This window comes from Boleophthalmus pectinirostris, unplaced genomic scaffold (genome assembly GCF_026225935.1).
Source record: "Boleophthalmus pectinirostris isolate CB_2022bp ecotype Guang Dong unplaced genomic scaffold, ASM2622593v1 HiC_scaffold_9, whole genome shotgun sequence".
NCBI lineage: Eukaryota > Metazoa > Chordata > Actinopteri > Gobiiformes > Gobiidae > Boleophthalmus > Boleophthalmus pectinirostris.
Window position 1 is genome coordinate 30,029,169 of NW_026571541.1, and position 23,427 is coordinate 30,052,595.

At 40.9% G+C, this 23,427-nt stretch overlaps 1 protein-coding gene across 1 annotated transcript in view; it reads left to right on the forward strand.

Annotated features, from left to right (window-relative positions):
• cadm2b (cell adhesion molecule 2b) overlaps positions 1 to 23,427 on the forward strand; it is a 122,053-nt gene that overhangs the window by 80,085 nt on the left and 18,541 nt on the right. Inside the window, exons 6-8 of the mRNA XM_055166706.1 lie at positions 13,323 to 13,481; positions 15,274 to 15,364; positions 16,774 to 16,952. Of these exons, the coding sequence (XP_055022681.1) occupies positions 13,323 to 13,481; positions 15,274 to 15,364; positions 16,774 to 16,952 (429 nt within the window). The remainder of the gene's footprint in view (positions 1 to 13,322; positions 13,482 to 15,273; positions 15,365 to 16,773; positions 16,953 to 23,427) is intronic.

A 23,427-nucleotide genomic window follows, 5' to 3' on the forward strand; every position in this document is an offset into this window, starting at 1 on the left:
TATGAGTGTTTTTTCTGTGACAGAGGGATGTTCTTCTAATGGTGAGTCTGTTCTGTGCGTATATCGCGTTGGAGATGGTTCATGTTAAACTTTTCAGAGATTATACGTGTGCAGGTCATACGTGTGCTCTTTATTTAACACAGTTACTTTATTTATGCTGGCTACCGTTATGATGAAAAGACTGAAAGGTGTAAATAATTCTCGTAAGACTCACACAGTAGTGGAGATCGTGCGCTTGTTGTAGTCTGTTTTGTGGGAGTTGTAGTTTTGACTGTCGTTCCTGCCGCTGGTCACTGCTCCTTCCTTCCCCTTGGTCTTTATCGTTGACCTCATGAAGCAGCTCTCACAGGTCAGCAGTAAGGAGAAGGAAGGAGAACTTGACCTCAGGGGTATTTGTTTGTCTTTTGGACGCATGCACACTCAACTTTTATGTTGCAGTATTCGGGATACCCGGTTACTATTGGAATATCCCAACTATAGTGATACTGGCTTATTCGGGTTACTGAAACCTGTTTTATGGAACAAACCATTCTGCACTGGAGCACTGTAACACTTTATTTTGCAACTGTGTGTTTATTGTACATAATGTGGATGAATGAAATATGAAATGTGGGACCTGACTCTCAAATCTGCAAACCAAATTTAACTGCGGGTATGAATAAAGCAACCCAACCTGACATAACCTAACCTGGATACTGCGTAGTGTGTCACGTAATAGTGGCATTGGTGTGTGGTAGTAACAAATGTTTAACAAGTACGAGTATATTAAGGAAGTATGGGGCCGATACCCGATACCAGTATCGATTGCTAAAAATAAAGAATAAAAAACATTATCATTGTGGCGTTGAGTCTGCTCCTTAGTATTGAAATAAAGTGTAAAATTTTAGTATGGTAACACTACGGACATAACCTGTAACTTAATGTGGTCTCTGGAGCTACAGTTTAATGCCCTACTGTGGGACATTCACAGCAACGCAATAAAACCGAGCAACTTTGAATCTTAAGTTGGAATAAAATCAAAGATAAGAACTTCCAGACGCAGACATCCCCGCCCACTCCATTATGCAGTCTTGGGATCGGCATAAAAACTTTGTGCTAGACATTCTGAATTGAATACATAACTTTTTTATATTGTTTGTTCTAAGTCTTCATAGAGAAACAACATTTGACCCAAATTCCCCTTTACTTCCTTTTATTCACCGTTCTTAATATGCCACTGATGTATTTTCATAAACCCCAGTCTGAAGTAAAGCGAAGAGGAGCTTTTATTAGTTTTTTGGCTTTATTTATTACACCACACTTGGGCAAACACTCTCGACTCCTCATCTCAAAGACAGGTACGGAACAAAGGCCACACTGGAGGGCCCTGCTTTAAAAACCCCATTTCCATGTCAAAGTAGCAGAGTGGAGCGCTGTCAATCAGGGAGAGCGGGATCCAAGGGCCACACCGGAGCAGCTTTACACGTGGCATTAAAGGGGACCTATATGCAGCGCGATGTTCCTGCCACGGGGTCTTACGAGTGGTATCATCGCCGCCAGTGTCGCCTGTCAGTCACCCGGACCCCCGCGGATTTCTGGGTAACAAAGAGCGCATCCAGACAGCAGGTGTAATAGCAAAACATGTCAGCCTTGTTTCATGCTCTGATGATTTGTTTTCGCTAACGTTTTAGAATAGATGTGGAGACGACGCAGACCTCAAAATGCAACTGTCAGCCGGTGTCACAATACAGAGGAGACTGACAGGCAGGTGGAAATTATAATCATCGCCAGAAATCGTCTCTGGTGTGTCCTGCTGCATTTGGAGTCAGGTGTATACTGGAGCTTTAAAGAAACCCGGGGTATTTAAAGGTAGTCAGGTTGGTGTCCCCTAGTGCCTCCGCTCAATTTAATTTCTCTCCAGCGACTATGTCAGTAATCAGAATACACTAGACGGTTTGCAAGAACCCCAGAAGTTGTAGACCGTGCACAGGCCAATGAGTGAAGAGCTGTGAAGCCATGACGTCAAACTCAAGCGCCTGTCTGGGTCCCTTTTGTGGTACAGCACAACAATCCGTGTATCATTCATTCATTCTTTTTTTCAATATCAAACCAAACAAGAAAACCAAAAAACAACTTTTCTTTATTATTTTTCTCCAAAACCAAAATGAAAAAACGGATAAAGATTTGTTTTTTAAGTTTTTGATTTTGTGTTTAAATGAATAATGGAAAAAACGGATAACGGCCGTTTTCTGTTTTCGTGCCTTAAACTGTGATGCTGGATTTTTGCGCCGCATACAGACTGAATCAGGACTGAACCAGGTCCGACAGGAACCGGACCAGGACTGAGACTGGAAACAGGACCAGGACTGAGACCAGAACTGAGACCGGGACTGAGACTGGGAACAGGACCAGGACTGAGACCAGGACTGAGACCAGAACTGAGACCAGACTGAGACCGGGACTGAGACTGGGAACAGGACCAGGACTGAGACTGGAAACAGGACCAGGACTGAGACCAGACTGAGGACTGGAACAGGACTGAGACCAGGACTGAGACCGGGACTGAGACTAGGAACAGGACCAGGACTGAGACCAGGACTGAGACCGGGACTGAGACTGGGAACAGGACCAGGACTGAGACCAGGACTGAGACCAGGACTGAGACCGGGACTGAGACTGGGAACAGGACCAGGACTTGAGACCAGGACTGAGACCAGGACTGAGACCGGGACTGAGACTGGGACCAGACTGGGACAGAGACCAGGAGCTGACTGGGACCACAACGGTTTAGTCCTGGTTCAGTCCATATGCAGAACAAAAGTCCGTCAGTTTAAGTCACGGAAGTGGGAAACGGCCGTTATCCGTTTTTTCCATTATTCACTTAAACACAAAATCAAAACCTGAAAAAACAAATCATTATCTGCTTTTTCATTTTCTTATTTTTGGTTTTATATTGAAAAACAAATGATACACGGATTCACAACAGTAAACGAAGCGGTCGAGATGGATGTAGACGAAGACATATATTCTGTGTTGGCAACAATTCCCGAGATCGAGGATTTAAAGCCGGAACAAAGAGAATGTTTGGTGAATTTTATCAAGTGGAAAGACGTTATTGCCCTTCTTCCTGCGGGATTTGGAGCATTACATACGTCATGACCAAACAGCAGCGATTGATTAAATAAAAAAATTACCCGCCTGCTGTCAAGCGAACGAATTCTAATGCTGCGAGATCAGACGGTTTCCATGAAGTGAAATTTAAAGGTGCATTGTGTAACTTTTCTGGCAGAGGGTCCATCAAGTGTTTTTCTCCATGGAGATGTTATAGCTTTATCTGGAATGTTTCACAGTCTGGTATTAATCCTTTCTACCTTCAGGGAGACCAAACCAGACCAAGTTACAGGTCAGATCTATGCTAGTCTATGTGCTCTTATAAGCAGCAATAATGTGTCCTACCACAATTATGCAGATGACACTCAGATCTACGTCTCTCTGGCAGCAGGAGACTATGGACCAGTGGACTCACTTGGTCATTGCATCCAACAGATCAGTGTGTGGATGCAAAACAACTTTCTCCAGCTAAACTTTGACAAGACTGAAGTCATAGTGTTTGGTCCATAAAAACAAAGGGACAGTGTCAGCAATCACCTCCAGTCTCTCTCTAAAACCTTCAAATCAGGCAAGAAATCTCGGGGTAATAATGGACTCAGACTTGAACTTTAACAGCCACATCAAATCAATAACATCTGCAGCCTTTTACCATCTAAAAAACATAGCAAAAATCTAAGGTTTACTGTATAAATCAGACTTGGAGAAACTTATCCATGCGTTTGTCTCCAGTAGGTTAGACTACTGTAATGTTCTGCTCACTGGTCTCTCAAAACGAGCTGTGAGACGCTGCAGAACATCCAGAACGCTGCAGATCAGGTCCTTACTCGAACTAGGAAGTACGAGCACATAAGTCCTGTGCTCAGGTCTCTGCACTGGCTCCTGTGCCTCAGAGACTTTAAAGCAGCTCTGCTTGTACAAGTGTCTCCATGGCCGAGCACCAAAGTCCATCTGTGACATGTTAGTGTCATATGAACATCTCACACTCTGAGGACCTCAGGGACCGGCCTCCTGCTGGTGCCCAGAGTCACGACTAAACAAGGGGAGTCAGAGTTTCAGGTTCATGCAGCTAAAACCTGGAACAGTCTGAACATGTGAGACAGACTCTTCTGTGACGCTGTTTAAATCCAGGCTCAAAACATTTCTGTTTAACTGTGCATATAACTGAAAGTTTTCATTCCGCACTCTTCTCTCAATTTATGTCTCTCTTTTTTAATTTTAATCTTCATGATTATTTATGTTTTGATTTGTTTTTATTATGATTTTAATGTATTTCTTATTCTGTAAAGCACTTTGAATTACTTTGTGTATGAATTGTGCTGTACAAATAAACTTGCCTTGCCTTATACTTGTTGTGATACAGCTGAAAATCATTAAAAAGTTTTCAGAATAGGTTCATTTCTGTCCTGTGAACGTGATTTTTTTATTATCAATACCTGCTCTAAATGGTCTCTAGTTTTGGTACTAGTTTTGATTATCTATAGAACTTTCATTTATGTTAGTTATTTGTTAATTATTTGAAACAAACAAGAAGAACTTAAAGAAAAGCTAAGATCAATAGCGTTAAAATGACTTCACTTCTTGTTTTCACTATCATTATTCATTACCTGCAACTTGTATCAATCACATAAAGTTCAATTTCATGGCAGGTACCGAGCGTAAAGAGCTTGGAGCACAAATAACCCAGATGTGTTATGTTATAGATCATATATATAAGGGATGTAAACAGAGCAACTCCCCCACAATCTGCGCCTGTATTCCCCAGTGCGGCGCTGGAATGAATGGCTAATGCCAGCGCCATCGATCTGCTCATGTTTGCGATGGATCCGGAGTGCAGGGAGAGGATGGAGAAGGGGGGAAAGTTTGGTAAGGTCATTGTCTAGTAATTCTGCGAGTTTGTTTGTCAGGGGGCTAACCTTGTGGAGAGTTGTGATGCTACTACTGAATGCACGGATCGAGAAACGTGGACGGCAACACGGAATGACAAGTGATGGTTCAATATGGAGGACAATGCAATAGATTAGAAGAAAGGTGCTCGGACTATTGTGGTTTGCAGGTTTACACGCCAATAGGAATGTAAAAATTATTTGAGCTCCTATTTTCATAAGAGCTTTTCCACCTTCAAAATACTCAATCCAATCCAACTTAGGCCACGTTCAGACTGCAGGGCTTAATGATCAATTCAGATTTTTTTGTGGAATCCAATTTTTTGCGAGGTTATTCACATTTCCAATTAAATGCGACTTGTATGTGATCTCCAGTGTGAACTTTAAATGCCCTAAAAGTGTCCCGCATGTGCATTAATAGACATGATGAAGTCAAATGCAGCGAACGTGCTCAGAGTTTATGGAAGTTGCCGAAATGTTGGGCTTGATTCCTAAAATACGGTCCAGTTCTTGGTAAAATGGACAGGTTACATGTCCTTGGCCACCTCGAGTTTTTAGCCTCCTTGTATTTGGTTCGCGGGATCTTTATTTTTTGTTGACATTAGAGCCAGGACCACCTGTAGCCATGCTCAGACATTTATTTGACAATCATTTCAAAAAAAGGCCCAGTTCCGATAAGAGCCCTTCCAATTTGGCCTGAATACAGTGATCCCCCAAATAAACCTCGCTTTCCCTCCATTGACTAGACTCCGAGCCTTGCGTGTACCTGGCCGTTCAGACTGAAGTCGCATGTCAAAAGATCGGATATGTATCAGTTTTAGGAGCACATATCCAAGTGGTCTGGGTCGCATTTGAAAAAAATCGGATCTGTGTCGTTCAGACTGTCATTAAAAGATCAGATACAGGTCGCATAGGGGAGATAAAATCGGATTTGGGTCACTTCAGGTTGCAGTCTCCACATGCTTTAGCTAATGGAGTAGTGTGGATACTTTGCAGTGACTTCATGCTGGGGGTGTTCTACGTGTATCTCTAATGGTGGAATGTTTAGAACCATACACACAATAGTAAACAAAAAAACAAGTTAGCACTGCAATTTAACAATAACCTAAGTCTGGGATGGACAGAAAATATTGTGGAGGGCCGGGCCAAAATGTTTAACTCAGTTCTGCATACTATTAATTATATTTCTTTATAAAAAGCAGTAAATATCATTGTTTCGACGAGCTGGTCAGACTGGTAAGAGTTTATGTTATGATGAGCAATGAAAAAGTGAGTTTGCCTTACAAAAAATGTCATTTAAAAAAACACCTCTGAAATAAAATCAATGCAGCTTTAGTCCATGCATGAGGTCAAATTATAAAATATGTTTATTTTGTAATTCCAAATGAGCTTAAACAGGTCGGTCAGAGTCAACCAAAGGTCTGTATGTGTCCCCTGAGTTGGACAGTGCCCAAGTCTGTCCTAAGTGTATCACCGATTAAGAAATAAAATTGCAAAACAAAGTAAGTACAGAGAGGTTGGCTTAGTTGATCTGTAATATGACATCTTGAAAATATTAATCGATGATCTTTAAAGATTTGAATTGATGAAGATTAAAGAGTTTGCAAATATTGACAAATCACATTAAATGTTGAGGGAAAACCACTATGACATGTTTAAAAGCTCTAAAAAGTCCATTTTGCATAACAGGCCTTAAGGCTTTAAGAGTGAAGACAGGTGCTTCTACAATTGCTAAGCTTTCCAGCACCCGTCCATTGAACTGGACTAATGAGTTCTAAAGCGGGAGAAAGTAGTGAGGGCACGTCTGTATCTCTCCGTGATGTTTGGAGGAGGTGTTTGGATGTGTGAGGGCAGGTCCTGGAGGAGCCAGCTCACCCAGCCAACCGAGTCCACGCTCCCCCCGCGCGCTTCACTCCACCCGGGTCTCCTCCGCACTGCCAGCCTGCCTCAAAGGAACCAGCACCAAAAACAACAACAACAACATCCCAACTGTCAATGTCAAAACACCGCCCAACATCCAGGAGAAATATCAAGAACTAAACAGTCTGACGTGAGGTGGCGTTTGTACGGATCCCAAACACGAAAACTTGGGAAGGGAGAAAATCTGAAAGTCAAATTCGCAACCAAGGAGCCAAGGGATGAGGACATCCACACACCGTGTTCTGTGTGAGCTAAGAGAAATATTAGAAAAACAAGCATATCAGAGCAACAGCAAGTTCAGTTTTGAAGTTGGGGAACTATTCGAATGGTGAAAAGTTTTGGAGAGAGAGAAAGTTTGGGGCTGTACATTTTAAAATGCAGTGTTTTTGTTAAGTGCTCATCTCTAGAGTCTAGAACTGTACTGTTGAGTTCACTACTATGAAAATATGATGTGACATTTTAAAAACATGAATTCTTCCACAGGCCCATTTAAAAATACATAAAAAATTTTGTTGTTGTTTTGGATTCATCTTTGTCAGGTATCTTTAATTTTCCTTACCATTGTTGGTATCCTTATGTATTACAGTCATCCCTGACAATAACGCGGTTCACCTTTCGTGGTCTCGCTGTTTTGCAGATTTTTTTGTGTGCAATTTTGCATGCTTTTTTTTTTTTTTTTTTTTTGACAGCATATGATCATGCATTGTGTTCCTCCCCCATGCGTCCTGATTGGATAAGGGACTGTAGACCATCGCCAATCAATCTCCTCCGTGCCGTGTCTCCTGTACAGTGCAGAATGTGTTCAGCCTGACAAATTTACATAACGTTGATCTCAAGCAGTGTGATTCTGAAGTGATTGTGAGGTTGACGAAACGTTCTGCACCGACAAAGACCCCTGCGGCCGCACCCAAAAGACAGAGGAAAATGCTAACCATCGCACAAAAAGCTGGACTTCTGGACAGGCTGAAAGAAGATAGAAGTTACGCAGCTGTAGCAGAGTCCTGCACCAGGTTAGGTACCCGACGGGTATGGGCAAATAGTTGCTGGAAGGTGGGTCAGGACTAAACCAGGACTACACCAGGACTACACCAGAACACCGAGCCCGTCCCGACAGTGAGTCCTGGTTCATTTCTGGTTCAGTCCTGGTTTAGTTCTCCTGGTTCAGTTCTGGTTTAGTCTTGGTTCAGTCCATGGCGTATGCAGCGCAAAAGTTTGATATAATCTCGGGTTAACGGGCGGGTGCGGTTCTGTACTGCGTGGATGCAGGTCTCCAAAAATGGACCCATGCAGGACTCTGTGCTGTAGGGCTCCATTGCATAATATATTAATCTTCCGTTCGGTACATCAAGAAGGAGGAAAATAACATAAGGACGACAGCAGCAATAAGTTTTAAGAAGGATGCAAAAAGGATTGTAACTGTCCTGTCTGAGTGTGTGGTGAGGGCTTTTACAGACTTAAAACAGATATAATAATTATAAAAAATAAAGCTGACTACTTCTACTACTACCCTACTTATCATGGGTTATTTTTAGAACATAACCCCAGGATAATTGAGGGAACAGTGTATTGCAATACAGTTATGTTACCAATGTATAAGAGTGACTCTTTGTCCACACTTCTATAGTTCATGTAGTTTAATGTAAAATGTCTGAAAAATTCGATTGTGTTAGATTAAAAGACGGGGGTGGGATTAAATAAATTTTCTTCTTCCCACTCCTTTTTGGGCCTTTTTTTTTTTTTTTTTTCGTTGTTGTTATTTTTGCTATGATTTCATTAATGTTACATGTTCTATTATAAAAGAATGTAAATTTCTCACTTGCTCAAAATAAATACATAAATCAAATTCTCTATGTTTTTTATGCAGTTTTACAAAAAAAAAGAAAAACAAAAATTTATTCTAAATTAAAGTCGACTGAATTAGGAGGGCTTCCTGATGGGATACAGGTGGGTTAATATAAGTTTTTATTTTTTGAGAAATGTGCTTTTCTGTTGTTTAGAATGTATATGGAGTATACATGATTATTATTTCTCTTTTGGCCCAAACTTGAAGTAAAAACAAATCAAATCAAAATTGGTCAGTGCTTCGTGGAGGAAGAAGGGATAAGAACAGTAGAAGGGTCAAGATCGTCAGCTCACACAGGGACGGCAGCAACGCTCTGATCAGTATTTTATTCCCATCCTCCAATCCCCTTTAAAAAGTTGAATATTATAGAGCCACAATCACACGACGGAGTGACGTTTTTGAAGTGACTTTCTTTTCAACGCCAGTCGCCACATTTACGAAGAGGAAATTGTCAATGTAAAGTAATGCCCAGCTTCTCTCAACTCATCAAATTCTCCACAAATAATGCCACAAATGACTTCAAATTGCACATGACAATAGACAAAAACATCCGGAAGCAACACGAGGTTAAAGAGGATGACGCAGGCCATCATACAGATCTACAGTATATTCGGCTTTCCTGAACGAGCTCTATTTACACTTAAGCTACAAAACACAAGTACGGTGACTTCCTTTGAGATTTTGTCCCCTAGATTTTGTCTTAACTCTTTAGATGTCATTGTATTCTTTCTTTTTTCCTTTTCTTTGATAAATTGTCTATTAATTTGCGTACTATGCTAAAAAAAAAGTTGGGCTTCTGGACACGCAGAAGGAAGGGAGAAGTTACGCAGCTGTGGAAGAGTCCTGCACCGGGTCGGGTACGGGCAAAAAGTTGCTGAAATGTGCAGGTTTTAACATTTTGGAATTTTACAGGCGGGTATGCGGGCGGGTAGTGATTACACACGGGCGGGTCAAGACTAAACCAGGACTAAACCAGGACTAAACCAGGTCTAAACCAGGTCTAAACCAGAACTAATCTTGGACTTAAGAGAGAGAACCCCAAGCCCGTGGAGCAGGGTGTCTGCAAAGCACGAGCCCATCCTGACAGTGAGTCCTGGTTCCGTTCTGGTTTAGTCCTGGGTTAGTCCCTGGTTAGTCCTGGTTTAGTCCTGTTTTAATCCTAGTTCAGTCCTGGTTTATGCCTGTTTTAGTCCTGTTTTAGTCCTAGTTCAGTCCTGGTTTATTCCTGTTTTAGTCCTGTTTTAGTCCTAGTTCAGTCCTGGTTTAGTCCTGTTTTAGTCCTAGTTCAGTCCTGGTTCAGTCCTGGTTTAGTCCTAGTTTACTCCTGTTTTAGTCTTGTTTTAGTCCTGTTTTAGTCCTAGTTCAGTCCTGGTTTAGTCCTGGTTTAGTCCTGTTTTAGTCCTGTTTTAGTCCTGTTTTAGTCCTGTTTTTGTCCTGTTTTAGTCCTAGTTCAGTCCTGGTTTAGTCCTAGTTTACTCCTGTTTTAGTCTTGTTTTAGTCCTGTTTTTAGTCCTAGTTCAGTCCTGGTTTAATCCTGTTTTAGTCCTGTTTTCTTCCTGTTTTAGTCCTAGTTCAGTCCTGGTTTAGTTCTGGTTTATTCCTAGTTTACTCCTGTTTTAGTCCTAGTTCAGTCCTGGTTTAATCCTGTTTTAGTCCTGTTTTCGTCCTGTTTTAGTCCTAGTTTAGTCCTGGTTTACTCCTATTTTAGTCCTGTTTTAGTTTAGTTTTAGTTTAATTTGTGTATCATAATTTGTCTAATTAAATTTTTTAAAAGATGTTTATCGATCCATAATTCCAGTACGTTCTGCAGATCAACAGTTACAACCAGCTGCTTTAATTTACCGCACAGATCCCGCTAAAAGTGTCACAGTTGAGTAAACCTTCAGTGTTTCAAATCTCTACTGCTGGAATATAAGAATACACTTCCAAAGTTCCCCGTGAGGACCTGCTGTGAGGAGGATACACAGTGGCAGTCTTACTTGAGCAGCTTTGCAAAGTTTTTTTCTCGCTTTTGTGATCAGTCTGACTTCAGATGGAGTTACAGTGCTGCTTTATATTTACACTCCTTCACTCAGCGGTTGTTTTACATTGATCAAACTGCAGTATTTGAGCATCTTCTCCAGTCGCCCCATGCTTTTTTATGGGCTGCTGTGTGTTGTTTTCGCCTTCGTTATTGGCAGTGGTGAATTAACGATAATGACTGACACCACTGAGTCACTTTTCGAGTTTTGTTGGCATTACATGAAATCGTAGACAATAATTTACTTTAAAACCACTCTGATTAAACATTAGTGACCCTAACTTGGCATGGGCGTGATTTTAAAGGGAATACACATTGTAGATTTTGTTTTAACTCTAGACTAGTTTATTTTTTACCTTCTTGGGGCCTGTTTATACGAGAACGCTTTTGTGTAAAAATGACAAAATATTTTATCAGAAGTGCCTTTCATTTAGACGGTGACGGCGTTTTTGGGGCTTAAAAATGCAAAAAGCTGAAACCACCGTCCAGAGTGGAAAAGTTGAATACACTCCGCTGTAGCGTTTCCGTCTGCACTGCCCAAGATGCAAAACTCGGGTCAGATCTATTCATGTCGCGTACATGTTTACGTCACATACGTACAGAACACAGAAACAAACATGTCAGATCATTTCGTTGTGTTAGACCTAATAAACTTACAGGAGGCATCCCAACAAATGTACAGAATATGCAGAGATACTATTAGTGAACAGAGAAGGATCTGCAATCATCTCTGTCAAATTCTGGATGCAGCAGTTCATCACAGGTGAGCCAGACAGGTATGGACGAGACCTGGAGAACCAGTCGATGGTGGGACAACTTTGTGGAAGGAGTAGCTGATGAAAATGTGTGGCGTGAAAACTTCCGTGTGTCCAAAAATGCCCTTGTTATAAACTTATCCATGCGTTTGTCTCCAGTAGGTTAGATACTGTAATGTTCTGCTCACTGGTCTCTCAAAACGAGCTGTGAGACGCTGCAGAACATCCAGAACGCTGCAGCTCGGGTCCTTACTCGAACTAGGAAGTACGAGCACATAAGTCCTGTGCTCAGGTCTCTGCACTGGCTCCTGTGCCTCAGAGAATAGACTTTAAAGCAGCTCTGCTTGTACAAGTGTCTCCATGGCCGAGCACCAAAGTCCATCTGTGACATGTTAGTGTCATATGAACCATCTCGCACTCTGAGGAGCTCAGGGACCGGCCTCCTGCTGGTGCCCAGAGTCAGGACTAAACAAGGGGAGTCAGCGTTTCAGGTTCATGCAGCTAAAACCTGGAACAGTCTGAACATGTGAGACAGACTCTTCTGTGACGCTGTTTAAATCCAGACTCAAAACATTTCTGTTTAACTGTGCATATAACTGAAAGGTTTTCATTCCGCACTCTTCTCTCCAATTTATGTCTCTCTTTTTTAATTTTAATCTTCATGATTATTTATGTTTTGATTTGTTTTTATTATGATTTTAATGTATTTCTTATTCTGTAAAGCACTTTGAATTACTTTGTGTACAAATTGTGCTATACAAATAAACTTGCCTTGCCTTGTTGCTTTAAGTACAAATATATCCAGTCGTATTCTACACATTTTTGCATCACCGTATGCACACAGATTTCTTCCCAAAAACACTCGTCTAAACACGGAATAAAAAGTGAAGATGCGACACCACTTTTTTGTCTTCTGTTCAGACCGTCATCATATAAACGTAGCCTTATATCCATCAAAAGTGTCCCTGGAGATGTTCCATTCATACTTCTGTAAAGCTCTGTACATATAAGTTTAAATTATTAAAATGATGTGAAATAAAATAGTTAAAATACAATGTGCTCCGACCTGTGAGCAGATACATAGCAGTGAAATCACTCATGACAATGTAATACACGCAAAAACTATTGATTTAACTTTAGTTTGTGATTTAATTTTCTTCACTCCACATTTCTAAGCAGTCAATTAACATTAAACATGAACAGTATTAAACAAAAAGCATTTGGGATCATTTCTCTTCAATTTTCTCTCTCTCTGCCTCATTAATAGACTATTTAACACTAATCGACATTATACAAACTTAATTTTTTTTTTTTTATCGTTATGAGGCACAAAAATGGCTGAATCATTCAAATAAAACAAAATAAAGAAAAAGATATGGTGAAGTTGTGAATCTAAAGTTTCTAAATCTAAACTTGTGTCTGTCATGAATGAGTGAAAGTCCGCTGTGTACTGTCTGCATCTAATTACGGAGAAAATTTTATTGTCCAAGAATCTGGAAGTGCGCCTTTGCATGCTAGTTGCTGTTAGCTGTACCACTGGACCAAAACTCTGGTCTCTTAAGAGTTGTGAAATGGCTTCTAAACTAATCAGTGAATTATTAGCATGCACATAATGAATAATAATAATAATTTCAAATGAATTTATTCAGTTTTTCAAGTTTTTAAGAGTGTAAAAATCAGGTTTCGACTTGCCACTGACCAGGAAACAACCTCCCCAGGGCCCATAGACGCTGGTATTATTCCCAACTCCCCATGATCCCAGGCGTACGTGAGCTTCTTCTAATCCATATCCACCGTGTTTGTACCCACAGGCTCCAAAGAGGTGAACGCCACAGGGAGGTCGTTCACGGTGAGGAGCAGCCTGCAGTTCCAGGTGGACCGGCGAGATGATTCTGTGGCCTACACCTGCAGCGTGGAGCATGTGTCCCTGTCCAACCCGTACATGACCACGGAGGTTCTGGAGGTCCACTGTGAGTCGCCAATACAATTTCTGACCAAAACTACCACTGCAACCAAACAAATACTCTATATGTACATCATTTTGGCCATTATGCAGTTGGGAAAATATGGTTTAACAGGTTTGGTTTGTGTTTTAAAGATGCAACGTGGAACTTTTCTACTTGTCGTGATGGATTGCTTTGATTTTGAGTGTTGTATTTGTGTGTTTCATCATCAAAAACATACCTGGTGTTGTGTTTTGTTTCATAACACACAAACCCTACATATTTGAGATGATTTCTTCTCTTTAACAGAAAACTCTCTGTTCGACCTTATAGTGTCATGTGGTAATACAGGAAGTGCTCCACTGTGTTTTTAAACTCCATACACCTTCACTAGAATCATTTGGATGATTTCAGTTCTGGAATTGCCAATCTCTACAGAACTAAAGGTGAAAGGGTAGCTGTTACCTTGAAAAGTATCACGACTTGACATCACAAGGTGCAGGAAAAGACCATTTTTGAGCCTTGAAGATGCAGACAGACTAGGGCAGGAGTCTCCAACCTTTTTCCTCAGGTGAGCTACATGTACAAAATGAAAATTCCAGAGAGCAGTTGCAGGAAATAAAGAATACATAAGAGCCATGGTGAGACTTAGATGGGGTACAGTTAGATAAAACATAAACCATTATTAATTTATGAGTGCACAAAATCAGGCATCAAAATGATAGATTAATAATATGCATTTAATTAATCAAATTTGAGTTATTCAGGATAATATGTGTAATTCAGAAATCCCCTTGGCGAGCTACTTGAGAGGGGGTGGAGAACTACAGGTTGAAGACCCCTGGACTAGGGTCACCAGGCGTCTCTTTACCCTGGACAGTCCCAGTTTTGAGCCCTGCGTCCCCTGTCCCAGCAGATTTATCCAAAACCAGTGATTTGTCCCAGTTTTAGTAAGTAAGTAAGTAGGTTTTTTATTTATCTAGCGTTTTTTCACAGACATTTGTCACAAAGAAGCTTTACAGAGCATCATTCATTCAAGAATAATACAAGAAATGTCCCAGGTGTCTCTATTTTTGACCAATCTGATCCCTGCCAACCATAAAACAACGCATAAATTGTCGTTTGTTTAGGTAAAATACAGAAAAGCTCCTTAAAAATGACAAAAACACAAAAAAATGTGACTATACTGACTCACATTAGTGCTGAGTGCATAACAGTTTTCCTTAATTACTCACTCGTTTCACAATTTTATTATTACCAAGCAACCCAGGAATGTTCCAGCTGTTTTTTTTTTGAAAATCTGGTCCCTTAAACATGTGTGAATGAAACAAAACACAACTCCAGGTCTGTTTTTGAGGAGGTAACAACATTTTAACACGACTTAAAGCTCTCAAGAGTCAATTTTGCGCAATGCAGGACTTTTATCTGCCCTCCAACTCCTTTTCTATGGTAAAAAGTTAACAGATTTTATCACGCAATGTTTCCTCTCACAACAAGCCTGACTAAAATTGGATATTGTGACACCCTTAACTGACACACACACACACAAGCATTGACTTTCACTCCGCCCAGTCCCGGATCAGCAGCGAGGAGAGGAAACACGAGCCCAGATTACCTCTGTGTGCGCTGGGCTTTGGTTAGCATTTGAGCAGGATTAGTGCAGCATTAGTGGGCAGGTAAGGGATTAGAAAGGCAGAACACAGGGATCTGGGCCGGAGCTAAGAGATGCCCGCTGGGGAAAGAGCTAACTACCCGAGTCTTTGTCTGGGCTGGGTTTAAAGCCGCTCTCATATCGTTCCATTGTTTGTCCTTTTTGCAGATGCGCCGCAGTTGGAGATCAGAAACTCGCTGATAATTCCACAGGAAGGACAGTACTTCAAACTGGAGTGTGTGAACAGAGGGAACCCCATGTAAGATATGCACACTGTCACTGTGTCATGGGAGATTTTCTACACCAGTCACACTGCCATCTTCTGTTTTAAAGGGGGTTATATTATTGGTTTTAAAGACACTTTCTGTTTTTGTAAGTCATTCTGAGAAAAAAAAATCCCAGATTGCGAAAAATGACAGAAATCACCAGAGTGATTGACAGCACATAAAATAAGGTTTAAAAAGGTTATCTGGTAAATACAGTGCATCTGTCATGTGATAAATCCCTTTAGGACATGGGTCTCCAAACCTTTCAGGCTGGGACCCCCTAAATAACCACTGGACTGACCTGGTATCCTGTTGCACAATAAAATTGTCATAATTTCATGTTGCAAAGCCAAAAATGTGGCCTAATTTCAGCAAAATATACATAAATATATATATATATATATATCATAATTTTAAAAAGTGACATAATATGACAATATTGAATTGCTGTTCTGACAACAGGAATTGCCTGCCAAACATGCTGCAGAGTAGGGTAGAGTTAGCCTGATTCATCAGCCGGTTTCACTTCATGGAAACCGTCTGATCTTGCAGCATTAGGATTCGTTCACTTGATGGTAGATGGGAGCTTTTTATTTAACCAATTGCTGCTATTTGATTGTGATGTATGTAATGCGCTGGAACACTCAGTGGTGTTGTGTAATTGTCGGCACAACAGCAAACAAAGCAGAGAGTGAACAGGTCTGTCAATGATCATTGTCATTTCTGCGAGGTGAACTTGCAAATTAAAGGTGCAATAAAAAATGCAAAGTTTTTATTTGACAAAGGAAGTCCAAAGGAGGATAGCATATGCAGTTTGCTATCACAACTCGGGTTGGTTCAGCTCTTCGCTGATTGGCCGGTGTGCGGTCTACAGCGTCCAGGGTTCTTGCAAACCGTCTAGTGTATTCCGATTCCTGACCTAGTTGGTGGAGAGAAATGAAATTGAGCGGAGCCACTACGTGGCACCAGGCTGGCTAGGGTAGCGTAGAGGTAGTAATACATTACAATAGTATATTTATATATTTTACAATAATTAGCTTGTAGTTGACCCGCCCTCTGCCACGTGCCATGATTCTAACACGGCCTGGTGTAGCTCATTCCAAGATAATGTGTATATTATGCCAGGCCTGTACTGCAACCTTTAACCCCTCTGAAACACAGATGCACACTCCCTCTGGAGTTTGGTCTGGACCTGGACCTGTATCGTGCTAAATAATTCAACTAAATCAAACCTACATTCAAAATATAGCAGATATAAAAACACCTTGTTTCATGTCTCATTAATGTTTCTGTATTGTTTCAGAGCTGACAGACATTTTCCAAAAATTGACTAATGACCCTGTAACAACTCGCTGTAGTCCTTTGTGATCTTTCTAGTTGTGACGATGTTTTGCGTTCCCAGCCCAGAGCCAATCTTGTGGTCCAAAGACGGCGGAGACCTTCCGGACGTCGATCGGATGATCGTGGAGGGCACAGAGCTCACCTTCACTACGCTTAACAAGACGGACAACGGCACGTACCGCTGTGAGGCCAGCAATGACCTGGGCAGTGCCCGCGCAGAGTACATCCTCTTTGTATACGGTGGGTACAAGACACTGTGGAGGAGATGCACAATATTATTAAACATGATTAAACAGTTTGTAATGTTGTTTCTGATCAAATGCTGGTTGGTTTCATTCACCCATATGGTTAAGTTCCCATATTATTTTTTATTTTATGTTTTTTAAATGTGTAGAATCTGTTCTCACTGTAAAGGTCTGCTTTCTGTATTTAACTTCAGGTGCACAACCCCAGTACACAGCTATTTCCAGAGCTCCAACTTCCATTACAGTCCACTGAAAAGCATACAGTACACCCCCTCTGCTGTAAACATGAGGGACTGAACCAGTTTAAATGAGGCTAAAAAGCGTCCAGCATTGATATTAATATAAGCTCTAGGTTCTTTAGTGATGAAACCATGAAGATATTAAGAACAAGGCTGAAATGATTCGATCCAAGTTTATTTATCCAAGCACATTTTAGTAACAAGATGCTGCACAAAATGGCAATATAAAACAAACATTTAGTGAAGGTTGTATAGAGGATTTTCCAAGGAACGAGAAATCCAGCGACTGTTTGTCCTTTTTCAAATGTTGCGCATGCGTGAAACCACCCCCCCTCCCCTACAGCTCCCTACGTAGAAACGCCTTCTCCCGCCTCCTCACTACGCCAGAAACAGGTTTGTTTACAGCCGGTGAGCTGCACATGACTTGTAAACAACTAACTACAGTGTTGGTTAGGCAAGGCGGAGAAGTGAGGAGCGGGGGGAGCGGGTGTGCGGACATTTCGTTCGCGGACGAGAAGTGAGGAGCAGGGAGAAGAGCGGAGCAGGGAGAGAGGAGAGGAGAGAGGAGAGGGGAGCGGTGCGCGGAGATTCCGTGCCCGTAGAAGTGAGGAGAAGGGGGAAGAGCGGAACGGGCAGCGGGGACAGGAGTAGGAAAGGGGAGCAGAGAAGGTTGCGCGGAGATTCAGTGCGAATGAACTAGCTACAACACGCAGCAGCAAGCGGACTCTTTCTTTGCCTTGAAAATTACGTTTTCAGACATAGGATATCGCTTTCGTGTCCTGAAAAACGTTTGACTAGCTCTTGGAAATAAAGTACGTTTTCATAATAAGCAGAAGTTACCTGTCCAGGAGTAATTTGGCGACCAATGCGTCAGTCTTTAGACCCTGCGTCTGCTTCAGTCGCGCCATCGCTGGAATGAATCTACAAGAATCACCTTAGTTTGGCTTCGCTGCTTTTCCCCTTGTCTTCTTCTTTCAGCGACCTCAAAAACGGACTTTCTTTTGCGGCTAACTGCTCCTGGATTCTTGTCTGCCATTGCAACAAACTTTGTGCTAACTGCGAGGAAGATATAGGTCAAAAAAAGCCGCTAAGAACTGTTGCGTTGGTGGAGTAAACAGCGTCTGTGCGTCTTGCGTCTGTGGACTGCGTGACAGGCGTACGTAAACCACGTACCGGCGGCGCGCAGGCAGGTCAGTTACGCTAGAAACGTAGGGAGATTGATTGATAGCCTGTCAGCTAACAGATAACGAGGCGTGTCGTTATCTATTGGCAAATGTTTAGCTGGCCCCACCACGTCCAGAGTTGATGAATTTTATTCTCTTTTTTTTGGTCATCATAATTACAAGGCTACTGCACCTCTATAATGCTATCATTGACAACTTGAAACAAAAAAAACAAAAAAAAATCCTCCATACAATTAAGTCCCGGACAGATGGAACTAATACATGACAAATAATCAGAATTAATTCAGAGAAGTTACTTGCACAGAGACGTGCAAACACACGTGGTACATTTGTGACTTAAACAAAACCAAAACTTCAAGTCTGTTTTTTATCACTGAAAATCATAACATAGTAAAAACTCAAAAACAGTTACAAAATACTAGGGCTGTAGATGAAATTCTTGGATTAAAGACATGTCCTGCTGATCAGTTCGTCGACTAAAAAGGGGGCAAAAGCTCTCAAAACTGTATGTCAATGTATCTGTATCTCACTTCTGAATCAGGTTTTTAAATCTGCTTTTTTAACATGTAAATAACAAAAAATACAAAATCTTCAGGTAACTCACTCAGTAACTTCTCCTTTCTGTTTCATGTAAATCCTCATCATCTAAACACAATGATTAGTCGACTTATACAAAGTTTGGTTGACTTTAGACTGTATAAAAAAGTGGACTAAGTGAGTGTGACGTCACCCATAGCGTTCAGGGCTGCAAACGAAGCTCACGACGCTCAGCGAATTTGTAGCCAAGCTCTATGTTATGAATATGATTTTTTTTTTAAAAACACCAGAACGGGTTAATACGAACATTTTAAGAATAAAATAACAAGGATCACAGCAGCAGTTACAGAGAAAGGGGCGACAATATTCCAGTGTAAGTCGGAGCCGGAAACACCTGCATGGGAAGGTTGTTGAAGGTTGTATTATTTGTTTTTAAATCACTTAACTCACTCACGCCACAGTGCATCACTGATCTTTTAACCCCCTGCACAGTGCACCTCGGTCTCTCAGGTCAAACACTCTCAACCTACTGTCCGTCCCACCATCCCGCCTCAAAACCAGAGGAGGCCGAGGTTTCTCTGTTGTTGATCCCAAGCTTTGGCCTCTTCACCTGAGATCTTGCTCCTCCCTGCCTCACTTTAAAACTCTCCTAAAAACACATTTTTTCAAGATGGCATTCAACAGCCCATGAGCTCTACTTAAAACTATTATCTTTGTGTATGAAGTAACTCTTTTATGTAGTATTTTAGAACAGATTAATACAAAGACCAAAATGACAAGACTCACTGCGGTAGTTACAGAGAGGGGAGCAGTGTTTTTTTAATACAAGTGAACTGGAGCCACAGTTGATGGAGCAGAATCTTGCCCATGCTCAGTTCCTATTTAGAAGTGAGCAATGCGGCGGCTCGCAGGTTAACTATGTCGATTTATATACAGTCTATGCTACCATTAGTCGATTAACTACAGAAGAAACATGCTACATGGGTCTCCAGGAAGAATAGCTGATAACTAAGGTCAATTAAATAAAATCAATTAACCCGCCCAGGGACTAAAGGTGGAAATTAGCACTGGTACTACAACCTGGTACAATGCCTCTCCCCTGTTAATGTTAATGTAAATTGTGCACTCTCCCTGTCTCAGCATTGGGAAGGTGACTTTTAAAATGTATTCCCCTACAGATTACAGATTACATACCCCAAAATGTAGTTTGTAAGGTAATCCATTAAATTACTTAAAGTGAGTAACGTAATCTGAATACTTTGGATTACTTGATTTGCTGTAGAGAAGCAAAGACGAGGAAATCATAACATAACGATGTTTTGTCCGCTAAAAGACAATAAAAAGCCCAGACTTTTCTTAACAGTATTAAAAATATTATTGATAGAAGAGGAGGAGACACTTCCATGCAGCATGGTTTAGTCCTGTTAAATCCTGTTTTAGACCTGGTTTAAACCTGGTTTTAGACCTGGTTTTAGTCCTGGTTTAGACCTGGTTTTAGACCTGGTTTAGACCTGGTTTAGACCTGGTTTTAGTTCTGGTTTAGTTCTGGTTTACACCTGGTATTAGTCCTGGTTTAGTCCTGGTTTAGACCTAGTTTAGACCTAGTTTAGACCTGGTTTATACCTGGTTTATACCTGGTTTTAGACCTTGTTTAGACCTGGTTTTAGTCCTGGTTTAGTCCTGGTTTTAGTTCTGGTTTAGTCCTGGTTTAGATCTAGTTTAGACCTGGTTTAGACCTGGTTTAGACCTGGTTTAGACATGGTTTTAGTCCTGGTTTAGTCCTGGTTTAGATCTAGTTTAGACCTAGTTTAGACCTGGTTTAGATCTGGTTTAGACCTGGTTTTAGTCCTGGTTTAGTCCTGGTTTAGACCTGGTTTAGACCTGGTTTAGATCTAGTTTAGACCTAGTTTAGACCTGGTTTAGATCTGGTTTAGACCTGGTTTTAGTCCTGGTTTAGTCCTGGTTTAGACCTGGTTTAGACCTGGTTTAGACCTGGTTTTAGACCTGGTTTAGACATGGTTTTAGTCCTGGTTTAGTCCTGGTTTAGACCTAGTTTAGACCGGGTTTTAGACCTGGTTTAGATCTGGTTTAGACCTGGTTTAGAACTGGTTTTAGACCTGGTTTAGACCTGGTTTAGTGTCCGGCAATGAGTGGAATTATGGGGGGGAAAAAAAACTAAAAAGAAAAGGGGGATTTAGCCCAAAATGTAAAAACAGGAAAATACCACCATGTAATCCATTTATTTCAACAAAGTAACTGTAATCCAATTACCACTCATTGAAACAGTAACTGTAACCGAATACATAATTTGTACTCTGATTACGTAACTCCGGTACATGTAATCTGTTACTTCCCAACACTGCTCATTAAATAAATAAACTAAACTAAGAACTACAGCACTACAATATACCAATACAATATGTGACAATGTCATTTTAATTTTCCAAACCTCCAGCATCGACTGTAAACTCCCCTCGTGCTTGACATCTTATCTAACAATCAAACGTAAACATGACCTCAGACTCTGGGAGGTTCACACAGACACAAGGTTCAATTGAAACGTCTAATTTCCAGTGTTTGGGTCCATCCATGTGACGAGCTGAATATAGGCTTGGATCCTACAGACCATTTGGAAGTTCCTTTTTAGGGAGCGACCCAGACTCCTGACATTTAAATAAGTAGGTTTCCATCACTGACGGATGTAGACGAGATGGCTTTTGTTCGTGTGATGTAGGGCTTTTTTGGTCCGTGTGAACTGGATGAAAATTCCTTTAGTTTAGTTGGAATTTGTATAAGAAATAGGGCTGCATGTATTTGGGGGAAAATATTGAATGCAGTTTGTTTCTGACAAGTATTCTGATTTGATTAGAAATATATGTTTAAAAAGTATGATTTTGTTCAAGGTGCACAACTCCTGGAGCAGTAAAGGGAATATATTATCCAAAATTGACTTTTTGGATCTTTGTACCATTTTATATCATTGTTACGTCATCAAAAACATGCCTGAAGAGGTCTTTATATAGTTTTACTTTGTGGAAACCGTCTGACCTCGCAGCATTAGGATTCGTTCGTTTGAAGGTAGGCAGGTACTTTTTTAATTTTAACCAGTCGCTGCTATTTGGTCGTGATGTATGTAATGTGCCAAATCCCATAGGAAGAAGGGCAATAACATCTTTCCCTTTGATAAAATTCCCCAAACATTCTCTTTGTCCTCGATCTCTGGAATCGTTGCCAACACAGAATGTATGACTTCATCTACATCCATCTCGACCGCTTTGTTTACTGTTGTGCTGTACCACAAAAGGGACCCAGACAGGCGCTTGAGTTTGACGTCATGGCTTCACAGCTCTTCTACAACATCTGAGGTTCTTGCAAACCGTTTAGTGTATTTCAATTCCTGACCTAGTCGCTGGCGAGAAATGAAAGTGAGCGGAGGCAGTAGGTGGTGCCAGCTTGGCTAGTCTCTATATGTCATCCATGCATGTTTGAGTAATTTATCTCAGTGTTTCCCAAACTTTTTTTTTTCTTGGAACCCATATATTAAAAGTCACAAACCTTCGCGACCCAAGTCAATAGACATTATTCGTAAATCTCAAAATAAATGTGGATTGACCATTACTGAACATTAATGAGGATATTTTATTGTTGACTGAGTGATCGTGTCTCTCTGAACCATTAGTATTACTTAAGTTTTAAATCATGAAAAACAGTAATTGAACCAGCAATAAAAGGATCCATAAGTCAAATTTGGATATTTCTTTTCAACATTCAATTGAAGCAGCAATATTGGAACAAAATAGTCAATAAAATAATCACAAAAAGATTAGAAAATTATACAAACATCTTAACATTTCAACATTTCTAATGAGATAGGTGGGCCTGTCTGCATTTGCGTAGCGCGTCCCAGTCTGGGGTGCAGGAGGAGAGCGCAGTACGTATATCAGGCGTATAGGCAGAACTGTATATTGCAAGACCTACATGCAGATTGTGACAAGGCAGCCCAAAAAAATTATCTTGCGACCCACCTGAAAGTCACAACCCAGTCTTTGGGAAGCAATGATTTATCTCACCTATTCAAACCTTTCTTATGGTAAGCTGTAAGAATTCATCCAGTGCTCCTCCCACAAGCTTACATCGACAATTCTCCATAAATACACAAAAACAGGACACAAAACTGTACTCAACAACTTGATAAACTTGATGCGATGTGCAGCAGTTTCATTAGTGGGATGCACGCTGACTGTAATGCGATAGCGCTCTGAAGGAGGGAGTGACTCATTATTTTTAGCGAATAGTTTTTTTTTTTGGTTGTTTGTTTGTTTTATTTATTTAAAAGGGACACTGCATATTCATGAACTTCTACTTGTAAATATTCCAGAATTATCCCGAAGGCTACTTTTCATCTGTAGTCCCTGGCAGGTCAGAGAGATAGAGACAACATAGGACAAAATCACACAATAAACAAAATATCAGTGACAATTCATAGGACAAACATGGTAGAAATAGCACA